The sequence below is a fragment of the Musa acuminata genome, chromosome BXJ3-1, assembly GCF_036884655.1.
Source record: "Musa acuminata AAA Group cultivar baxijiao chromosome BXJ3-1, Cavendish_Baxijiao_AAA, whole genome shotgun sequence".
Taxonomy (NCBI): domain Eukaryota; kingdom Viridiplantae; phylum Streptophyta; class Magnoliopsida; order Zingiberales; family Musaceae; genus Musa; species Musa acuminata.
In genome coordinates this window covers 2,367,605-2,384,921 of record NC_088349.1, presented here as the reverse complement: position 1 = coordinate 2,384,921, position 17,317 = coordinate 2,367,605, and the positions used below count along the sequence as shown (strand labels likewise).

General features: G+C 38.9%; 2 protein-coding genes across 8 annotated transcripts; one reads left to right on the top strand and one right to left on the bottom strand.

Annotated features, from left to right (window-relative positions):
* Positions 1-494: 494 nt before the first annotated feature.
* LOC135585655 (uncharacterized) lies at positions 495-7,867 on the bottom strand. Of its 6 annotated transcripts, XM_065137149.1 has the most exons (7): positions 7,610-7,867; positions 7,423-7,501; positions 6,452-6,598; positions 5,406-5,488; positions 3,444-5,300; positions 1,736-1,877; positions 495-1,651 (listed from the first exon to the last, which is right to left on the bottom strand). In XM_065137149.1, the coding sequence occupies exons 3-7, from the start codon at positions 6,522-6,524 to the stop codon at positions 1,008-1,010; spliced, it is 2,799 nt and encodes a 932-aa protein (XP_064993221.1). In that variant the 5' UTR covers positions 6,525-6,598; positions 7,423-7,501; positions 7,610-7,867; the 3' UTR covers positions 495-1,007. The 6 variants fall into 6 exon arrangements, with proteins under 6 accessions (XP_064993221.1, XP_064993219.1, XP_064993223.1 ...); XM_065137147.1 differs by lacking the exon at positions 7,423-7,501; XM_065137151.1 differs by lacking the exon at positions 7,423-7,501 and having other exon boundaries at positions 5,406-5,485.
* A 3,077-nt stretch (positions 7,868-10,944) lies between these two features.
* LOC103988783 (chaperonin CPN60-2, mitochondrial) lies at positions 10,945-17,316 on the top strand. Of its 2 annotated transcripts, XR_010493219.1 has the most exons (19): positions 10,945-11,079; positions 11,189-11,213; positions 11,361-11,492; positions 11,708-11,867; positions 12,673-12,848; positions 13,040-13,135; positions 13,804-13,908; positions 13,983-14,069; positions 14,150-14,239; positions 14,331-14,411; positions 14,501-14,569; positions 14,910-14,987; positions 15,098-15,193; positions 15,686-15,785; positions 15,877-15,980; positions 16,072-16,177; positions 16,268-16,346; positions 16,568-16,793; positions 17,081-17,316. XR_010493219.1 is itself a non-coding variant. In XM_009407416.3 (18 exons), exons 1-18 carry the CDS (start codon positions 11,042-11,044, stop codon positions 16,677-16,679), a joined length of 1,734 nt encoding a protein of 577 aa, XP_009405691.1. In that variant the 5' UTR covers positions 10,945-11,041; the 3' UTR covers positions 16,680-16,937. The 2 variants fall into 2 exon arrangements, 1 of the variants encoding a protein (XP_009405691.1); XM_009407416.3 differs by lacking the exon at positions 17,081-17,316 and having other exon boundaries at positions 16,568-16,937.
* Position 17,317: the final 1 nt, after the last annotated feature.

Here is a 17,317-nt window from a genome sequence, read left to right as displayed (position 1 = left end):
AAACCTATATGCCCATATAAATGATGAATATATCCTTCTAATAGTTTAATAAAAAATTAAAAGAATATTTAAAAAAACAAAATAGATGATTTCAATTTGAAACATGGAAATGGAAAAAGAGAGCTTATCCAAATAAAAAATATGGAGTTTTTGTCGAGAAATCATCCAAAAACACAATAATACAAATAAAGACTACATTTTTTAAATAAAAATGAAATAGGAAAATGGCAAGTGCTCTGAAACAGTTCAAACTCATATTGTTCTTCTATGGAAAATGAACAGAGAATGAGAACTGGTGTACCTAACAATTGTTTGTCCTGTTATCATGATCTGCATGCTGGCAATGCTGCATTGTAATCCTCTGACCTTTGGAACTGCAACTTGATGAACTATAAATGTCAGTTTGGAATGCCACAGTTCAGAATTCTTTTCTCTGTAAGTTGAAATATAATAAGCTCTATGACAGCTTCTGGAATGGAAACTTCCCCATTGGGTTTGAAATCTAAAGCAAGAGCAGTAATTTCACTTGAATATATATGACATAGTATGCCAATGATTTCAATATTGCAATAGTTTCCTCATTCCTCTCCCCATTTCAGTAAAAATTACATATTAATATTGCCTCATATGGGGCACAATACAAAAGCTCTCAAATACTGACAGGGAAAAAGACATATTAGCTGCCATATTCATAACGACAGATCATCACTGAATTGAAGTCTACCTGTTTCCCCAGAAGTCGAAACCGCATACAGAGCAGTAGGAATTTTGGCTTACTGGAAGTGAATAATCATCAGAATAGATTCACACTGTTATCCGATCCAGTTGTTATCTCAACCGGTGAATCTCGCAGGATGGTCTCAGTGTTGAGGATCATCAATCACAGGAAGATTACAGTATAAACATTTTTTACAGTAACACATGTATATAGTAATCTGCATTCTTAGGGCCACCTGAATGACAAATTGTGTCGTAACAAGGTAAATGACATAAGAAGAATGAGTGCATCATAATTCTAACAATGCTTCCTCGACTAACTCCTCCAATAGTACCACACCAACTTCCTTGCTGAAGTCATACATTTCCGACCACATGGATTCAACCCATTGCCCGCCTGTCATCTCTTTCTTAACCAACCAGTCTACTGAATTGCTGCTGTAGTTAAATTCACCTGTCACATAACTGTGACCAGAAAACCAGCTTTTTATGGTTCCCCACACTTCTTCAGCCAATGGACCACTCAGACTATCATCTTTATTTCTGTCACATGCTTGAGACCATGGATATGAGGCCAGTGTCTCTTTCTGGCTTATATTTAACAACGCTGCATTGATGGAATCAAATAGGAGCCTCTTGTTTGATCCCCTTTTTCTGAATTTAGCCTCCTCACCATTCATGTGCAGCTCCAGCAACATGGGATTCAAAGGGCTCTCTAGTGAATGCCATCCTGTGAAGTTCACACTGGACTTTTTGCAGTCCAATCCAGCAGATGCAATCAACTTTTCAACAAAGACATATTGCTCATATTCTTCATCAGCCTTCGACAAAACTATGGAATATCTTAGGGGATTTGATGCCGTGTCCAAATATGAAAATTCTTTTGATATAGAACGAGCAACTGACTCGATTGGTGAAGACCTAGAAAGAGCTTCTGAAAGAAAAGAAAAGAAAAGACATAACTGCTTGGAACTTGGTATATTTGTAGGACTATGTACGATGACAACTCACAACTCACGTTGATGTCCAACAATGGAGTTTTCAATGGTTTGCAACAGTCTGTTGTTGACATCACCAATAAATGGTGCTTCTAGACCTGATGGGGGACAGGGTTGACTGAAGTTCCCAAATGCACTGGATTTCTCAAGGAATTGACCATCCTGCAAGTTTGCAAATAGCAATTTAAATACTGTGTATGAATAATTAAACAACAGAACACATGCTTGTGGCAGCTTTCAGAACAAAAAGATATTTGGGGCACAGGAATTAAGAATATTCTTCAGATTTGATTGTTAAAGTGCATTCGGGTTTGACACTATAATAATGAACGAGAGAGTCAACAGAATAATTGGAAGAATATTAACTATATAATTTCACTATGAAATTGGATTACAGAGATTGCTTATTCATCACAAAATGAAACAACAACAAACAGGCATAATGTCCTAATTATATGGAATCGACTACATAGATCTTTTCCTGTCATCGAGATGTCTAATACAATATCTTAAGTCAAGAGAATTCAAATCTCTTTTTATTCTTTGCAGTAAATGCTTCTTAGATCTCCATGTACCATATCACTGATCCTAATCAACTCGCACTATCTAATCAAAGAATCATAGGTTTTTCTTTAACAGGTACATGCCATTGGATACATTTTTATCTTATCTTACCTTTATCTAAGCAATACCTGATTGACCTCAAATTATTTCTTTTTTATCATATGTTTTCTAATAATACCACATATCCACCTCAACCTTCTATTATGTTGAGTTTTGTGCATAATGTTTCTTAACCATCCAGCACTTTAATCTCTAAAGCATGACTCTCCTATAGAACAATCTCATTATTATTATTTTTAATCTAAGGGGAAAATGTTGATGACAATACCACCAACACTATTTTCCACTTTAACCATTTAACTTTTACTTTATGAACAATGCCTTATATATTTTTTGTTGCATAATAAATCAATGATACCTAAAAGTTTTACTTACAGATGAACTTTTATCTATCCTCTCAATCATATCATTATTTCTTTTCTTAGTATTTTTAAAAACTACATTTCATAAATCCAGTCTTAGTTCTATTTATCCTAAAATTTTGGTAACTAATATTTGTTTTCTAACTCAAGTTGACAAGTAATCTTGTTTTAACTTTCATTAGCAAAACAATATCATCAGCAAATAATAATATCATGGAGTTATATTCTGTATATGACCAGTAATTATTTGCTGATATGAAAAGATAAAGGGTTTTAGGCTGATCCTTGATGTGATTCTATGGTTACAAGGAACTCGCTTACGACTATTAGATTCTTCATTATTTTCTAGAATATACCATAACAAATTTTAAAAAAAACTATCATAAATTTTTTATGCCATTAAAAATCATATGCAAATCTTTCTTCTTTGTGCTACATTTTTTCATTAATTTTATATATAAATAAAAAAATATTTATGCTTGATTTTTCGGGCATAAAACCAAATTCAATCTCCAAAGTCCAAAGTGCTTATATTGTATCCTATTTTACTTTGAATCATCCTTTCTCGAAGTTATATAGTGTGACTCACTAATTTAATGCCTCTATAATTAGAGTATACATTATAACAAACAAAAAAAATTTGTAACAACAAAGGGGAAGCTTTAAAGAATTAGAACAAAAAGTTGCTCACAACAAACAAAAAAATTATAAATAACAAAAAGAGAAGCTCTACAGAAAATACCTTAACATAAGGAGTTACCCAATCTGATCCATCATATACCAATGATGAAGAGTAAGCATTGGCAGATATTTTAGTAGGACTAACTAGATTACTTTCTGCTGAGAAAATATCATTGGCAGATTGCGATAGAACTTCTTTATCACCAGCCTTGGTGATGCCAGGTTGTGTTCTATCATCAGATACTGCTAAGGGAGGTGGATCCAGCTTCTGCCTGTTTTGTTTCCTGTTTCTAGAAAAGAACAAGCTTGATAGTTTAACCTTGAAAGATGATTTCCCACCTTTTAATTTTGGAACCTCCTCCTGAATACATTGTGCACTAACCAAAGAACTAGAAGCCCCTACATTCAACTCAATGGTTTCAGAAACTGGTGAAGAAATTGCGATGGAGTTTGAGCTAGACAAATTCCTAGGAAAATTTGGATCATAATATTCATCCTTTGTTTGATCTACCGACAAGGACACTGAGGGTACTTCCATGTCAAATTTTTCATTGGACAACCTCCTACCTGAAAAAGTGAGTTCCTTTATATTCTTTACCTCAGATATGGCAAGCATCTCCCCCAATGAATTTGAGTTCCTCCCTTCTTGTAATTGTTCATGGCTATTTTCAGTTGATGTTACAAGCGACAACCTCTCTGAAAGCCGTTTCTTAGCTTCTCTCATGACCGCTGATTCAGGAGAATGAGATGCCGGACTGAAGGATGAGATTGAGTAAGGACTGCAAACTACATTAGGGTAATCACAAGAATGCAGTGATGTCGGTGAAACTACCTTTCTCTCACTAAAACTGACAGCCTCCTGTACTGTGTCCTCACTTCCTGACCTATTGAATGATCTCTCATCCTGAAAGTACCTCTTTGATAACAATGAGGACAACAAAGATTCATCTGTTCTGTCACTACTAAAACTCTCTCTCATACATCGAGTAATCTCCTTGGCTATTTCTCTTGATCCTACTACTTCATCTGTTTGCAATGCTTCACAGGTACCTTCTGCATCCGACGGCTCTGGTGAAGAAATTGGTGAAGCCAGTGTTGTCTTAATATGATGAGCTCTTAAAGGGCTAGGCTTTAAAACTACTATCCTTGTTGGTTGAGATAACATCTGAGGTTTTCCCTGAGACCAAGAAAAACTAGAGCTCCTATAATGTTTATTTGTTTTTCCTACATTTTCATCTGAAACTTCATAAGATTGATTTTCCATGACTTTGTCACCTTTTGTCCTGGTAACATTTGAAGGTTTCAAGACAGTTATGCACTTTTTCTGAGGTGGAGGTACATTGTGGAACTGACAGATTTGTTTTGGTTCATCGAGAAACCTAAGGAATAAATCTCTGTTTGAACTCAGAACCTCTATAGCATCTTGGAACTCCTTAGATTTAAGAAATTTATCATCTGTGGCCAGATGTTCTGCTTCTGTGGATTTCTGTCGAACAAATGCTGTTGTTCTTTGGTACAAATTCCCATCAAATTTTCCATTCCATGAAATATGGTCATTAACCAAACTGTTTCTCGCTGGTTGCTGACATGCCTCATACACATCCTTGTTTTTTTTCTTTTCATGAGTGCATGACCGGAGGCTCCATGGCATTTTCTCAAAGTATTCATCTTCCTTCCACTGACATCTTTTCTGTGCTCCTGACAAACTGTTGCACTCATATCCCTCTTGTATGTCGCATTTATCAATCAAGACTGCTTGCTGCACTGGCAAAGAATCAAGCCCCATTAGTCTGGCAACAACACTTGGTGGCTTCTGCAAAGATTCTGTTTCCTTGCACATCTCCTCTGCTATAAGCATCTTCATGGGTGTTCCACTTGATTTCTTGCCTGATGGACTTTTCCTGTGTTCACAGGTAACCTGTAAAGAAATTTTGATTAGACAAGAGGGTACGGTTCATCTGCCAATCCTATAGATATTCACATCTGTATAGAAGGTCAACTTTTAACTATGGAGAGTGCTTACATGTTTCCCCTCTCTCTGAACTGCATTAGAATCTACCCGCTTCTTCAGCATATCAGAATGATTCCCAACAGCCATAAGATCTGCTAATATTTTTACACCACGTTAATCACAGATGGGCTACGTAAATATTATATAAGCTTAAGACTAGCACAGAAATGATAATAATATAAAACAGATATAAATGAGTTCAAAATAATGTCATATAGTCCTAAGCCTGTTGAGAAGAAAAACAATCATTCAAAGAAGGAGATATGCATTAGCCAATGATCAGATATATGGTTTGCATACCAAGAAATTACGTCAAAAGGCCAACGGAGTCAAATGTGGTACAAGTAAAATTTCCAAATAAAAGGTCTTTCTGCTTGATCTTAATGGAGACACTGTATCGAGCATCACCATTCACCAACGTGAAGTTGTGAACATCATCTTTGTGAATTGTACACTTTCTGTAACTAGGAATTTGCAGGGGGTTCACTTTTGCAGGATGTGAGGTTTATCATCCCACTTAAGCTGTGTTTGAACACCCTTTAATCGGTTTTGGAACAAATTTGGGTAGGAAGCAGGCACCTAGTCAGGTCCAGGTTTCTGTTTAAATAACTAGATAGTTAGTCGGTGTTTGGACGGCGGTTTCCTACATTGTCATTCCTCAAGCTAGGGATGGCAGCAATCGGGTTTTTACAGATGCCCATATCTACCCAACCCACTTAAATCTTGTTCAAGTATCATTCAAAAACACATTTGAAACGAATTCAGTTAGGAAGGTAGATATCCATGTCAAATTCAGGTCTGGGTACTTAAATAATTAGTCAGATTCAATCTCAGGTGTAAGGAAATTTGGCGGCACCTAATCTGCTACAGACCCAAGCTATAATAACCTCTAACCACTGTAAATTGGGAAATCAGCAAACAAACAATTCGACAGGTACCAAAACTGACTTTCTAAGAAATAAAATGATAGAAAATTTAAGAACCATCTTATAAGGTAAAGAAGAAGGCTCTGACACCAAAAGCAAATCTAAGAAATCATCACAAATATGTATGTATACCATCCCTGTGTGGGTTCTCAGCAAGTTGTTTGATTCCATTCATGTGGGCACTTAAGTCAAACATGTTGATCATCTTTCACATGCATCTGGGAAATGGGTTCTGAATATCCCACCTCTTCCTACTCTAGAACCCACCAGTCGTCACTCCTGTGCAAGGAAAGAAAGATGATTCCATCTGCATTGTCTCAATATCTAAAGTAATCATCAATCACGATTACTTAATAGAAGCATGATCGCATGTATGAAGAACAGAGATAAAATAGACTGAGCATTGCCTCGATACTGAGAAGAAAGCAAATTCAAGCTAAGAATGCCAAGATTTGGCATTAATAATTAAAGACACTATCATTAAATACATGAAATCAAAACACAATACGATGTATAATTTTAACCTCAAAGAAATAGCACGACAAGTTGTTCCTTTAAGGGGCGATTCAATTTTAGCAGACAAAAGGCATATAAGAAGAAAATGTCACCCGCGAGTCATAGCTTTAGAAAAGCCCATCAAATATCAAAAGAGGCTTTTTTCCGAAAGAAAGAAAAATAACCAATTCAAAAAGCAGGAAAACAAACACAAAAAAAAGGGGAAAAGAAGACGGTGAAAAGAGAAGACATTAATGTGAATCACAATGCAGGATATAGGAAATACACTAGAAGAAGGTAACAAAACTAGCATAGGAATCTTCTCGAGCATATACGAAGACACGGAAGCCAGCCAAAAGCTAGCTTACGATCTCAAGGTGAAAAGCTGCCATCGCTGAGAAAGTTCCGAGGGAAAAAGGTGGAATCAGATCGTACTAGGAAAATAAAGTTACCCACGAGACAAACCGAAGAGCTAAATCACATGCAATAACTCCGTTCTCTCTCAAAAGCGAACGCAAGATGAAGAGAAGGCGGTGGGAACCAGAAGAAAAGGCAGTTCATTACCAAGCAGTACCAAATCAAATAGTTCAACTAATTTCACAAAAGACCTCATTTCGAGCAGCAAAAAATGAGGCCCGGTCCCAAATCAACCCCAAGAAGCGACATTTCGGCCACGGAAAGGCTGCCCTGCTCCGGAATCGAGATCGGCAGGCAAAAAAGAATCAGAACAGGAACAATACAAGGAATCCAGCTCGAGAAAAGCGAAATTTCGGCGTCGGACCCAAAGTGCCATACCGGGCGCCTTAACCCACCACATTACGCCCGCGGGCGCCCCGATCTCGATCCCTCTTCGCCACCGGGAATCGCGATCCCGGTGCGGACTCCGCCTACATCCAGAGTCGAGCCGAGAAATGCAACCTCCAGACGTCGACGTCGGCGCCGGCGCCGTACACCTAAGCACGCTCTTCAAAACCGCTGCCGAGTGAAGTGAAATCGGCCGCGAGAGAGAGAGAGAGAGTCGGAGAAGCCGGGCGGACGTGAAGCAAATTTATCTGTTCCGGTTTTCTCCACGCTGGTTTTCGATTACGACGTGAGTACAAAAATGTGCGCAACAAAACCAGTGGACAGTTTTAGCCCACGCGTGCAATTGGGCCCATAAAATAATACGAATCCAATTCGACGCGTTGACCATTGTTCTCGATCTGAATCTAATTTGGTCATCGAATCGCTCGATAAAGTGCATTCACGGATGCTGAAGTCGAGCAGATTGATGCTCTAAGGCCCCATTTACTTTGCCTCGTCTGATAGATTCCAATAATGTCTCATCATCACGCAAGATGGACTGTAATTTGCTTGGTCAACCTGAAATAAAAGAGAAAGAGAAGGATTTATTATGAGGTAACGACGAGGATCTCAGGATTCACTTCCTCAGTCGTCTCCTTCGTACGAGAAGGAGAGGGATTCCCTCGTCGATGAGGAGGATAACAGCCATTATACACTCTTCGATAGGTTTTATACAAGACAAAGTAGATGGAGATTTCTTGATGAAGCAGCCAAAGACTTTTCAGAATGTGTCCTCTACAGATTATTCCTATTATTATATCTCTTTAGTATTTTGACTTTTATACTTAAAAAATTATATTAATATTTTTTATAATTATAAAAATAAAAATATTTAATCTTATTTATCATAAAATCATTGATTTTACAGACGAAAAATACAACACATACAGAATTATTATTTTTATCAATGATAAAATAATTATTTTAGATGGATAAAAGATTAAGACTATTGATTTAGGCAACAAATATAATTGATGATATCACTTATAGAGGATAATGAGATCGAGCGTTACGTCCTCTTGGTAGTAGAGGTTGAGGACGATGAGTGGGCGAAGGTGCTCTATTCACTTACGACTAAAGTAGAGGTTTTGAGCAAGCTCATCCCTCGTGATTACGATTTTGATGGGTCGTGTTTCATTGTCTTGCTCATGACCATGGCGTGGATAAGACTTGTGCTTCTTTATCTTAACTTACTCCATAACCGTGCTTCTTCGATGGGCTCACCATTATCAATCATTAAAAATGGCCTTCTTGCCCGATTTCCCATGAGTGGAGGTAACAACAGATATCGATTCGTGAGAAAAGCCTCCTCCACCTTTATTGGAAAAGGTCGCACATCTTTTTTAGTCTTGCTGCTAATCGTGGCTTATCATCTTGGAGCAGGAGTCCATCCACGGCTTGTCGTCTTACAGCCGGAGTAGCCCACCACCCACGGCATAAGAGAAGAAGCACCGATCGAGGTAGTTAATAACGAGCACCACCGTGAGGGTGAAGAAGACGTAGATAGCTGCTATACACACAATCCACTCCATCACGACTATTTTTATCGATGGTAAGTATGAGTCAACGCTACAGCTGTGAGGGACGAGCCCGCCCAAAGCCTCCTCTTCTTTGGTCGCAAGGGAGCATAGGACCTCCGCTCACTTTTCCTTATCCTCAGCCTTCACCGCTAAGAGGACATAGTGCTCGGATAGCATCGACTCTATTCATTGCCTAAAATAGTTATCTTATTTTTATTTATTTGAAATGATCATTTTATCGTTAATAAAATTAATAATTCTACGTGCTGTCTATTGTCGATAAAATTGATAGGTGCTAAAAACGTTTATCTAAAGGATAACGTGTAAATAGCCCAAAAGCAAGAGACACACTTAACGCCGTCGGAGTCGGCCGCTGGTCTGATCCGCTGCGGGAAGTCGTACCGCAACATCTACGGTTTCCTTGCTAGCGCCGACGTGCCGGGCGTAAAGCGGGTGTCGCTCGGCCCGTTCAACATCATCCTCCGGGGGTGCGAGCTGCAGAACACGAGCTGGGTCGTCGGCGTCGCCGTGTACACCGGGCAGGACACGAAGGTGATGCCCAACAGCTCCGGCGCGCCGTTGTAGCGGAGCCGCCTCGAGGCGCACATGAACCGGGAGGTGATCCTGCTGGTCGTGGCACTCGTCGCTCTATGCTCCATCGTCAAAGTGCTCGTCGGCGTGTGGCTCACCAACCACCACGACGAGCTCAACGACCTACCGTACTACCAGAAGGACTTCTGGGGCCCGGAGACGGACACCTACAGCTACTACGGGGTGGGGCGGGAGACGGTGTTCAGCTTCCTCGAGCCAGTGGTCATATTTCTGGTGATGATTCCAATTGCGCTCGACATATCGATGGAGCTGGTGAGACTGGGGCAGGACTTCTTCATGATCCAGGACAAGAACATGTTCGATGAGGGGAGCAAGACGAGATTCCAAGTGCAGGGCGCTCAACATCAACGAGGACCTGGGGCAGATGAAGTACGTGTCCTCCGACAAGACGGGGACGCTCATGGAGAACAAGACGGAGTTCCGGTGCGCCAGCGTCGGCGGGTTGGACAACAGCGCTGCAAGTGATGGTGAGGAAGACGGAAACTCGATCACAGGTAATAACGATGCAATGCTTCCTTCTTCTTCTTCCTCGCCCATATGCATCAAAATTGTTTCTGATGATCGTTCATCGCAATGGACGGTAAGACCTGGAGACCAAAGATAAGCGTGAAGACCTTCGACCGTAACCTCATCGATGTGCTTGGTGAGAGACAGAGGTGAGGTCGGCCGGGCCGAGAGGGGAGTCCGGCTCCAGGGCGAAGGCGCGGGCGATATATATATATATATATATATATATATATATATATAAAAGCATTTTGATACGTTAAATACTTTTATTTTAATGATTACAATACATTTTTTTAATCGCCCGAATAATTTAAGTTGTATATGTTCGTAGATTTTGATTTGTAATCCCTATTTAGAAGCTTGCCAAATACTGAAGAACAATGTCAACCGTAGCGGGCGATGCTGCCGCCGCCGCCGCCGCCGCCGCCACTTGGACCCGTGGATGGTCGTTACCCTACTCCGTTTGGTGCGCCAACAGGTATATGTTCCGCGAACCACCAGCGTATTGTAACTATTTGTGTGTGGACCGATGAGATGTACGGTAGATATTCGTCCACGTTAGAGGAACATTATAGGTAATACTATTCCTGTGGCGCATCTTAGTCGCTCCATCGCTTAAACCCCAAACCCTAGAAGAAGCGTCTAACAGTTTCTGGAAACTACGAAGGCCCCCTTTTTAAGAACCCTCAGCTGTCGTCGCCTCCGCTCTTCGAGTACCCTAATCTGGTCTCTACCGAAGCCCACCATGTATCGCGCCATGGCCTCCCTCGCCTCCAGAGCCCGGTGAGATATCTGCTATTCAAAATATCACAAGCAAATGTAGATCGTTCTAAATCGTATGCATTGTGCGCTTTTGGTTCTGAATGTTGTTCTTTTCCTTTTGGTTTTGCAGGGTTGCGGGAAGCAGCTCCAAACAGGTGGGAGTTTGAATCTTTTAGTATGATGGTTTTCGCTGATACGTTTGTTTTCCGTCGATAGAGTTTTGATTTTGAGTTGTGGTCGTTGATATTGATCTGGATTAAACTTATATCATGAGAGTAATGGAGTTTTGTTTGGTGCTGCAGATTGGAAGTAGGGTCGGTTGGAGTAGAAATTACGCTGCAAAGGATATCAGATTTGGGGTCGAGGCTCGTGCTTTGATGCTTAAGGGAGTGGAAGAGCTTGCTGATGCGGTGAAGGTGACGATGGGCCCAAAGGTATCGACCTTTAACTTGTATAAGTCGACAAAGATAACTGATTAGATCAACTGGGATATGGAAGTGGATTCTCTTGGTGCTTTCTTATTTATGCTTGATTGGTTAACAGGCTGTATGCATTGAATATTTATTTTAAGGGAAAATAATTAATTCTGAAGCAACACAATTAGTTATCCTAAAATCTTATTGTTACAAATTTGGTTCTTGGCTTGAAGGGTCGCAATGTCGTCTTAGAGCAAAGCTTTGGTGCACCCAAAGTTACAAAGGATGGCGTGACTGTTGCAAAGAGCATCGAGTTCAAGGACAGAATAAAGAATATGGGTGCTAGTCTTGTGAAGCAGGTTGCCAATGCAACCAATGATGTTGCTGGTGATGGTAAGCCTTGGAGTTTCTTTAATAATTATTAGCATGGTTATATGTCCTTGTTAACATGAATGGGTTGCATATAAAATCCTTGTCTTCATCATTGTTTTGGGAGGGTAACAGATATGTTGCTAAGATTCAGTTGGCAAAGTCACATCTTACCTACATTTAGTTCATTGGTTTTTGTTATCTCGTAAGGTTTATATCTCGATTCAAACATGGTGATGAGGTCCTTCTTGTAACTTCCCTGATAATGTGCTGTCATACCTCCTGTTCAAACAGAACAGAAATTGAAGGCTTGCATGGCCGACGGTGCCCTGGCCTGCCATTATGTATAATGAAATTAAATCGAATTGAAAGTAAATCTTACCTTTTATAACTTAGATTACTAGATTTTGGTTAAATTATTTACTGCTCAGATTATGTGAGTGATTACAACTAATAGAGACATATTCTCCACCACCCAAATGTCAGTGATGGAAAGGCAAAATGTCAAAGAGCATCAAAGAACCCTCAAAGTTTGTTTTGTATATTAATACCTGGCAGGTTGAAAGTTACGTTCACAGTGTTTGGAAAACACTAAAAGTGAAATGTTAGTGAGAAACAGTGTAGTTTTTTTAGTTATTACTCTCAATTTATGAAACATCTCATGAATCAGTCGATGCCCACCATGAGTGAATCTAGCCCCATTCAACCAACTGTGCGAATTAAATTGAGTTTGGGATTTTTGTCCTGTCTGTGAGCACATGAATTTGGGCTGGTTATTTTTTAGTTAATAATCTTGTGAGTTAATAATCTTGTATTTATATGTATGCAGGAACAACATGTGCTACCATCCTTACAAAAGCAATATTTGCTGAAGGATGTAAGTCAGTGGCTGCCGGGATGAATGCAATGGATCTGAGACGTGGCATTTCAATGGCTGTTGATGCTGTTGTGACTAATTTGAAGAGCAGAGCAAGAATGATTAGTACCTCAGAAGAGATAGCTCAGGTTTTTAGTTTTATGGCATTAAGAAGATAATATGGTGTCAGCATTTTTACATGTAAAGAGCTTGTCATGCTAATATCTAATAATACATGCATTTACATCATGCAAGAGCTTGTCATGTTTTACTTATGCCTTAGGATGGTATTAATTTTTAAAGTAACTATTTGAACAAAAAAATGTTCCTTCTTTGAAAGGTTGGTACAATATCAGCTAATGGAGAAAGAGAAATTGGTGAACTAATTGCAAAAGCTATGGAGAAAGTTGGCAAAGAGGGAGTCATCACAGTAGCAGTAAGTTACATCTGTTTTGGTGTTAAATTTGCATAGTATCGACTATCGAGTATGTTTATATCTTTACAAAATGTTCTCTTTTTTAAAGTTAGAGTTGCTATGAAAGGAATGACTAACTAAGCTCTCACTATAGCTAAATGGGTGCAAAGCTCATCATTTATCTGGTCCTATTGTGGAGGTTTTCTGTTGTGGCACATTTATTGCTACATGTTATCAGAAATTGTTGCACTTCTGGTTATTTATATTGCAAGTCATGCATGCATTATATTCTATCTTGAAACAACTGATAGTGTCAGAACTATGGAAACAAACATGAATTGATCTTTTGTTCATTTACATTTGGGTATGTGACGCTATACACAAGCTGGATGGCTTTAGTGGGTGGCTTTGCTCATGATAGAGTTATAGGGAACATTAAATACAAAATCCACTTAACCTTGTCCAAAGACATGTTACTGTGGTGGTCAGCAATTTGCTCTTTGAGAAGTATGCGAGCATGTGCTACTTCCTCTGCCTGTACAAATTGTATTTTTTTTTTTTTGCTGGCTGATCAGTCCACAAATTTTACTAATTGGTGCTCATTTTTTCATTTTGCTATTCTGCTGATGCATATCGATTATCATTTACATTGTGGCAATTGAGTTTGATATTTTATGATTCTCTTTCAGGATGGGAAAACTCTAGACAATGAACTAGAAGTCGTTGAAGGAATGAAATTTGATCGAGGCTACATATCACCCTACTTTATTACTGATCCAAAGAACCAAAAATGTGTAAGATGTCTATCCATATACTTAATACTCAATTTGGTGTATCATCTACTAACTTCAATTTTCTAATATCACAGGAACTTGAAGATCCTCTGATTTTGATTCATGAGAAGAAAATTTCAAGCATCAATGCAGTTGTGAAGGTGTTAGAGTTGTCTTTGAAGGTACACAATCTTTGATTTTCCCCTGCATGTTAGCTCGTATGGTGGTATCTGCTCACATCATTGTTCTTCGATGTCTTCAGAGACAGAGACCTTTGCTGATTGTTGCAGAAGACATAGAAAGTGATGCACTGGCCACTCTCATCCTTAATAAGCTTCGTGCTGGGATTAAGGTGATTTTTTTGTAAATCCATCTATTGTTAGTTAGCCATTTTCAAAATTATGTTAATTTACAGTATTCTGACAAAGTACTTCATTGTACAGGTTTGTGCTGTGAAAGCTCCTGGCTTTGGGGAGAACAGGAAAGCCAATTTGCAAGACCTTGCTATTCTCACTGGGGGATCTGTGAGTATCATTGGCGACCAAGATTATAGCTTGTTTCTTAGGGTTTGTCATTACTTGTTGATGAAACAACTCTTTTCTTGCCAATTTAGCTCATAACAGAAGAACTTGGTTTGAACCTTGAGAAAGTGGAACTTGACATGCTTGGCACATGCAAAAAGGTGAGGCTAGGTTCTTGTACTCTTTCTTACTTTTTCCACGTGTGTGTCAGTCTATGTCCTTAATTTCTCGTGCCAGTTTCAATAAGTAGACGAAAGGATTTGAGGTCAACATTGGTATCTAAATGTATTTCCATTCTGATTATACAAGTTCTGTCTTGATAGCTTGATTTTTTTCTTTAGTAATATATCTCAATGTATTTTTCTGTTACTGCATTCCTTGCTCAATGGATTCTACGGTGATCACAGTAGAAATATACTTGATTCTGAAGCTATCTGAATTTTTTTACTTACAAATATGTGCATGAGCTTTAAACTAGTACATGATGTGATAACATTGTAGGTGACAATCTCAAAAGACAACACTGTGATTCTTGATGGATCTGGTGAAAAGAAGGCTATAGAAGAGAGATGTGACCAGGTCAGTTTCTTTCAGTTGTTTCATTTGATAAGATAAAACAAGACAAAAATTGGTATACCCTTCATGCTTTAAACTATAACTAAATTGTTGCGTGCTTATCTTTTTGGCAGATAAGATCTGCAATTGAATTGAGCACATCAGACTATGACAAAGAGAAGCAGCAAGAGAGGTTGGCGAAGCTTTCTGGTGGAGTTGCTGTCCTCAAGGTATGTCATGTTGTCATTGCTTAAATTGGTACTTGGCTTTCTTTCATAAGTTGTGTTATATTTTCTGGCTTATATGGTTTTTAAAACATGAAGCAAGGTAATCACACTAGATGGGTTTTTAAAACATTCATATGGGTTTTCACGTTTGTAAGTTTGACTGTGGTGGGAACTGGGAAGGTAAAGATTGTCCGATGTGATTTGGGGAAACTCTATTTTTGTGACTTTCAGACAATTGGAAACTCTATTTTTAAAACATTCATATGGTACCGATTTTTGCTTTCAGTGAAACAAATCGGTGGCATCCGATTGCAGGGTGCCTGTTTCTGGGCATATGTATTTTATACAGAAGGTTTCATGTCTTGTGTCTAAGAATCGTAAACTCAATTATTTGCTAAGAGTTGGTTTTTGCTACTATTTGTCAAGAAAATGGCAACATCGGTATGTGTATTTGTTAGTTGATAATTTGCTGTGGCATATTTGTGAACTCTGCAGATTGGAGGGGCCAGTGAAGCAGAAGTTGGTGAGAAAAAAGATAGAGTCACAGATGCCTTAAATGCAACAAAAGCGGCTGTTGAAGAGGGAATTGTCCCAGGTAACTTATATTTAATGATCTTTACATTTCTGCGTCTCTTTTGAACCTCTCCTTATCTGGAAATGATTGTAATTGTTTCTCTTCTTTGCAGGTGGTGGTGTTGCACTTCTTTATGCATCTAAAGAGCTGGATAAGTTACAGACTGCAAACTTTGATCAAAAGATTGGTGTCCAAATAATTCAGAATGCTCTGAAGGTTCTTTTGACTGGTCTTCTTGAGCTTCAGAGAATTTTAAATAATGCATCTGCTCTTTAACATTTGATATGAATTGCTCATGAACTTGCAGACTCCAGTTCACACCATCGCATCCAATGCTGGAGTAGAGGGGGCTGTGGTTGTTGGCAAGCTTTTGGAACAGGATGAACTTGACCTTGGCTATGATGCAGCCAAAGGTTCGCTTGTGTTAAGCTTTCCTAATTTAAAGTTTATTTTCTTTTTAATGCTTCTCTAGGTTGTAATTACATGGATGATTCGGCGTACAGGCGAGTACGTCGACATGGTGAAAGCGGGTATTATTGACCCGTTGAAGGTCATCAGAACTGCATTGGTGGATGCTGCAAGGTAAATAGTTAGGCGCCATCTGCTTAAATTCCTAATATGTAAAAAGCTAATTGCAAGTAATTCTGATGTGGTGTAAACTTAGAATCTAAAATGCCCCAATTCAGTGTTTGAAATTTGTGTTTGTCTGGTAATTAGAGTGTCTCACAATTAGGTCTCTTCGCCATTGTAGCATGGAATTTCTAGTGGATCAATGTTGTAACTTGCTATTTTGCCCATTGCAGTGTTTCGTCCTTGATGACCACGACCGAGTCGGTCATCGTTGAACTCCCCAAGAATGAGGATGCTCCTGCTATGGGTGCTGGAATGGGAGGAATGGGAGGAATGGACTACTAATTTCTTCTAGTTTTGCAGGTTCATTGAGAACATTTGAAATTTTGAGTACTGATTGGAGGAGGCAAGTTGATGTGTCTATTGATTGGCAACACTCCTTTTCCTTTTCTCTTCGAGGTACGTGCCAATTACTGTGATTTAAAAATGTAACACTTGTTTCTGTTTCCATTGGAGAAAAGTTGTCTTGCTGCCAGAAGGACTGTTTTTTGTGATTGTAACAAACGTTTAGATGATAATTTCCATTGGAAGATTGGAAGACTATCTATAAATGGTTCATCATAGTTTCTTATTTGAACAGCTAAAGCTGCAAAAAGACACGTATCTTCTGCTGCATGTGGTCGATATGTTACATGCTGATATGAGAAAAACTATGCCTAAACTGTGCCTTTTTGATGACATGACAGATGCTTCCCACAGCCGCTTAATCGATTACGTGGAACACAAGGTAGAAAGAACGGTACAATGGTCACGAAGAATATTTATGCTTTGTTATTGGGATTTCTTCTTGCTGCCAATTCGTTCACAGATAGAGATAGATTGGTTTTCTGCATGTGTATTGTCGTAGTAGAGAGCCGGTAAAACATAGAACAGATATGAGATTCGAATTAATTTTGAATTAGAAAATAAATTATTATGATAAT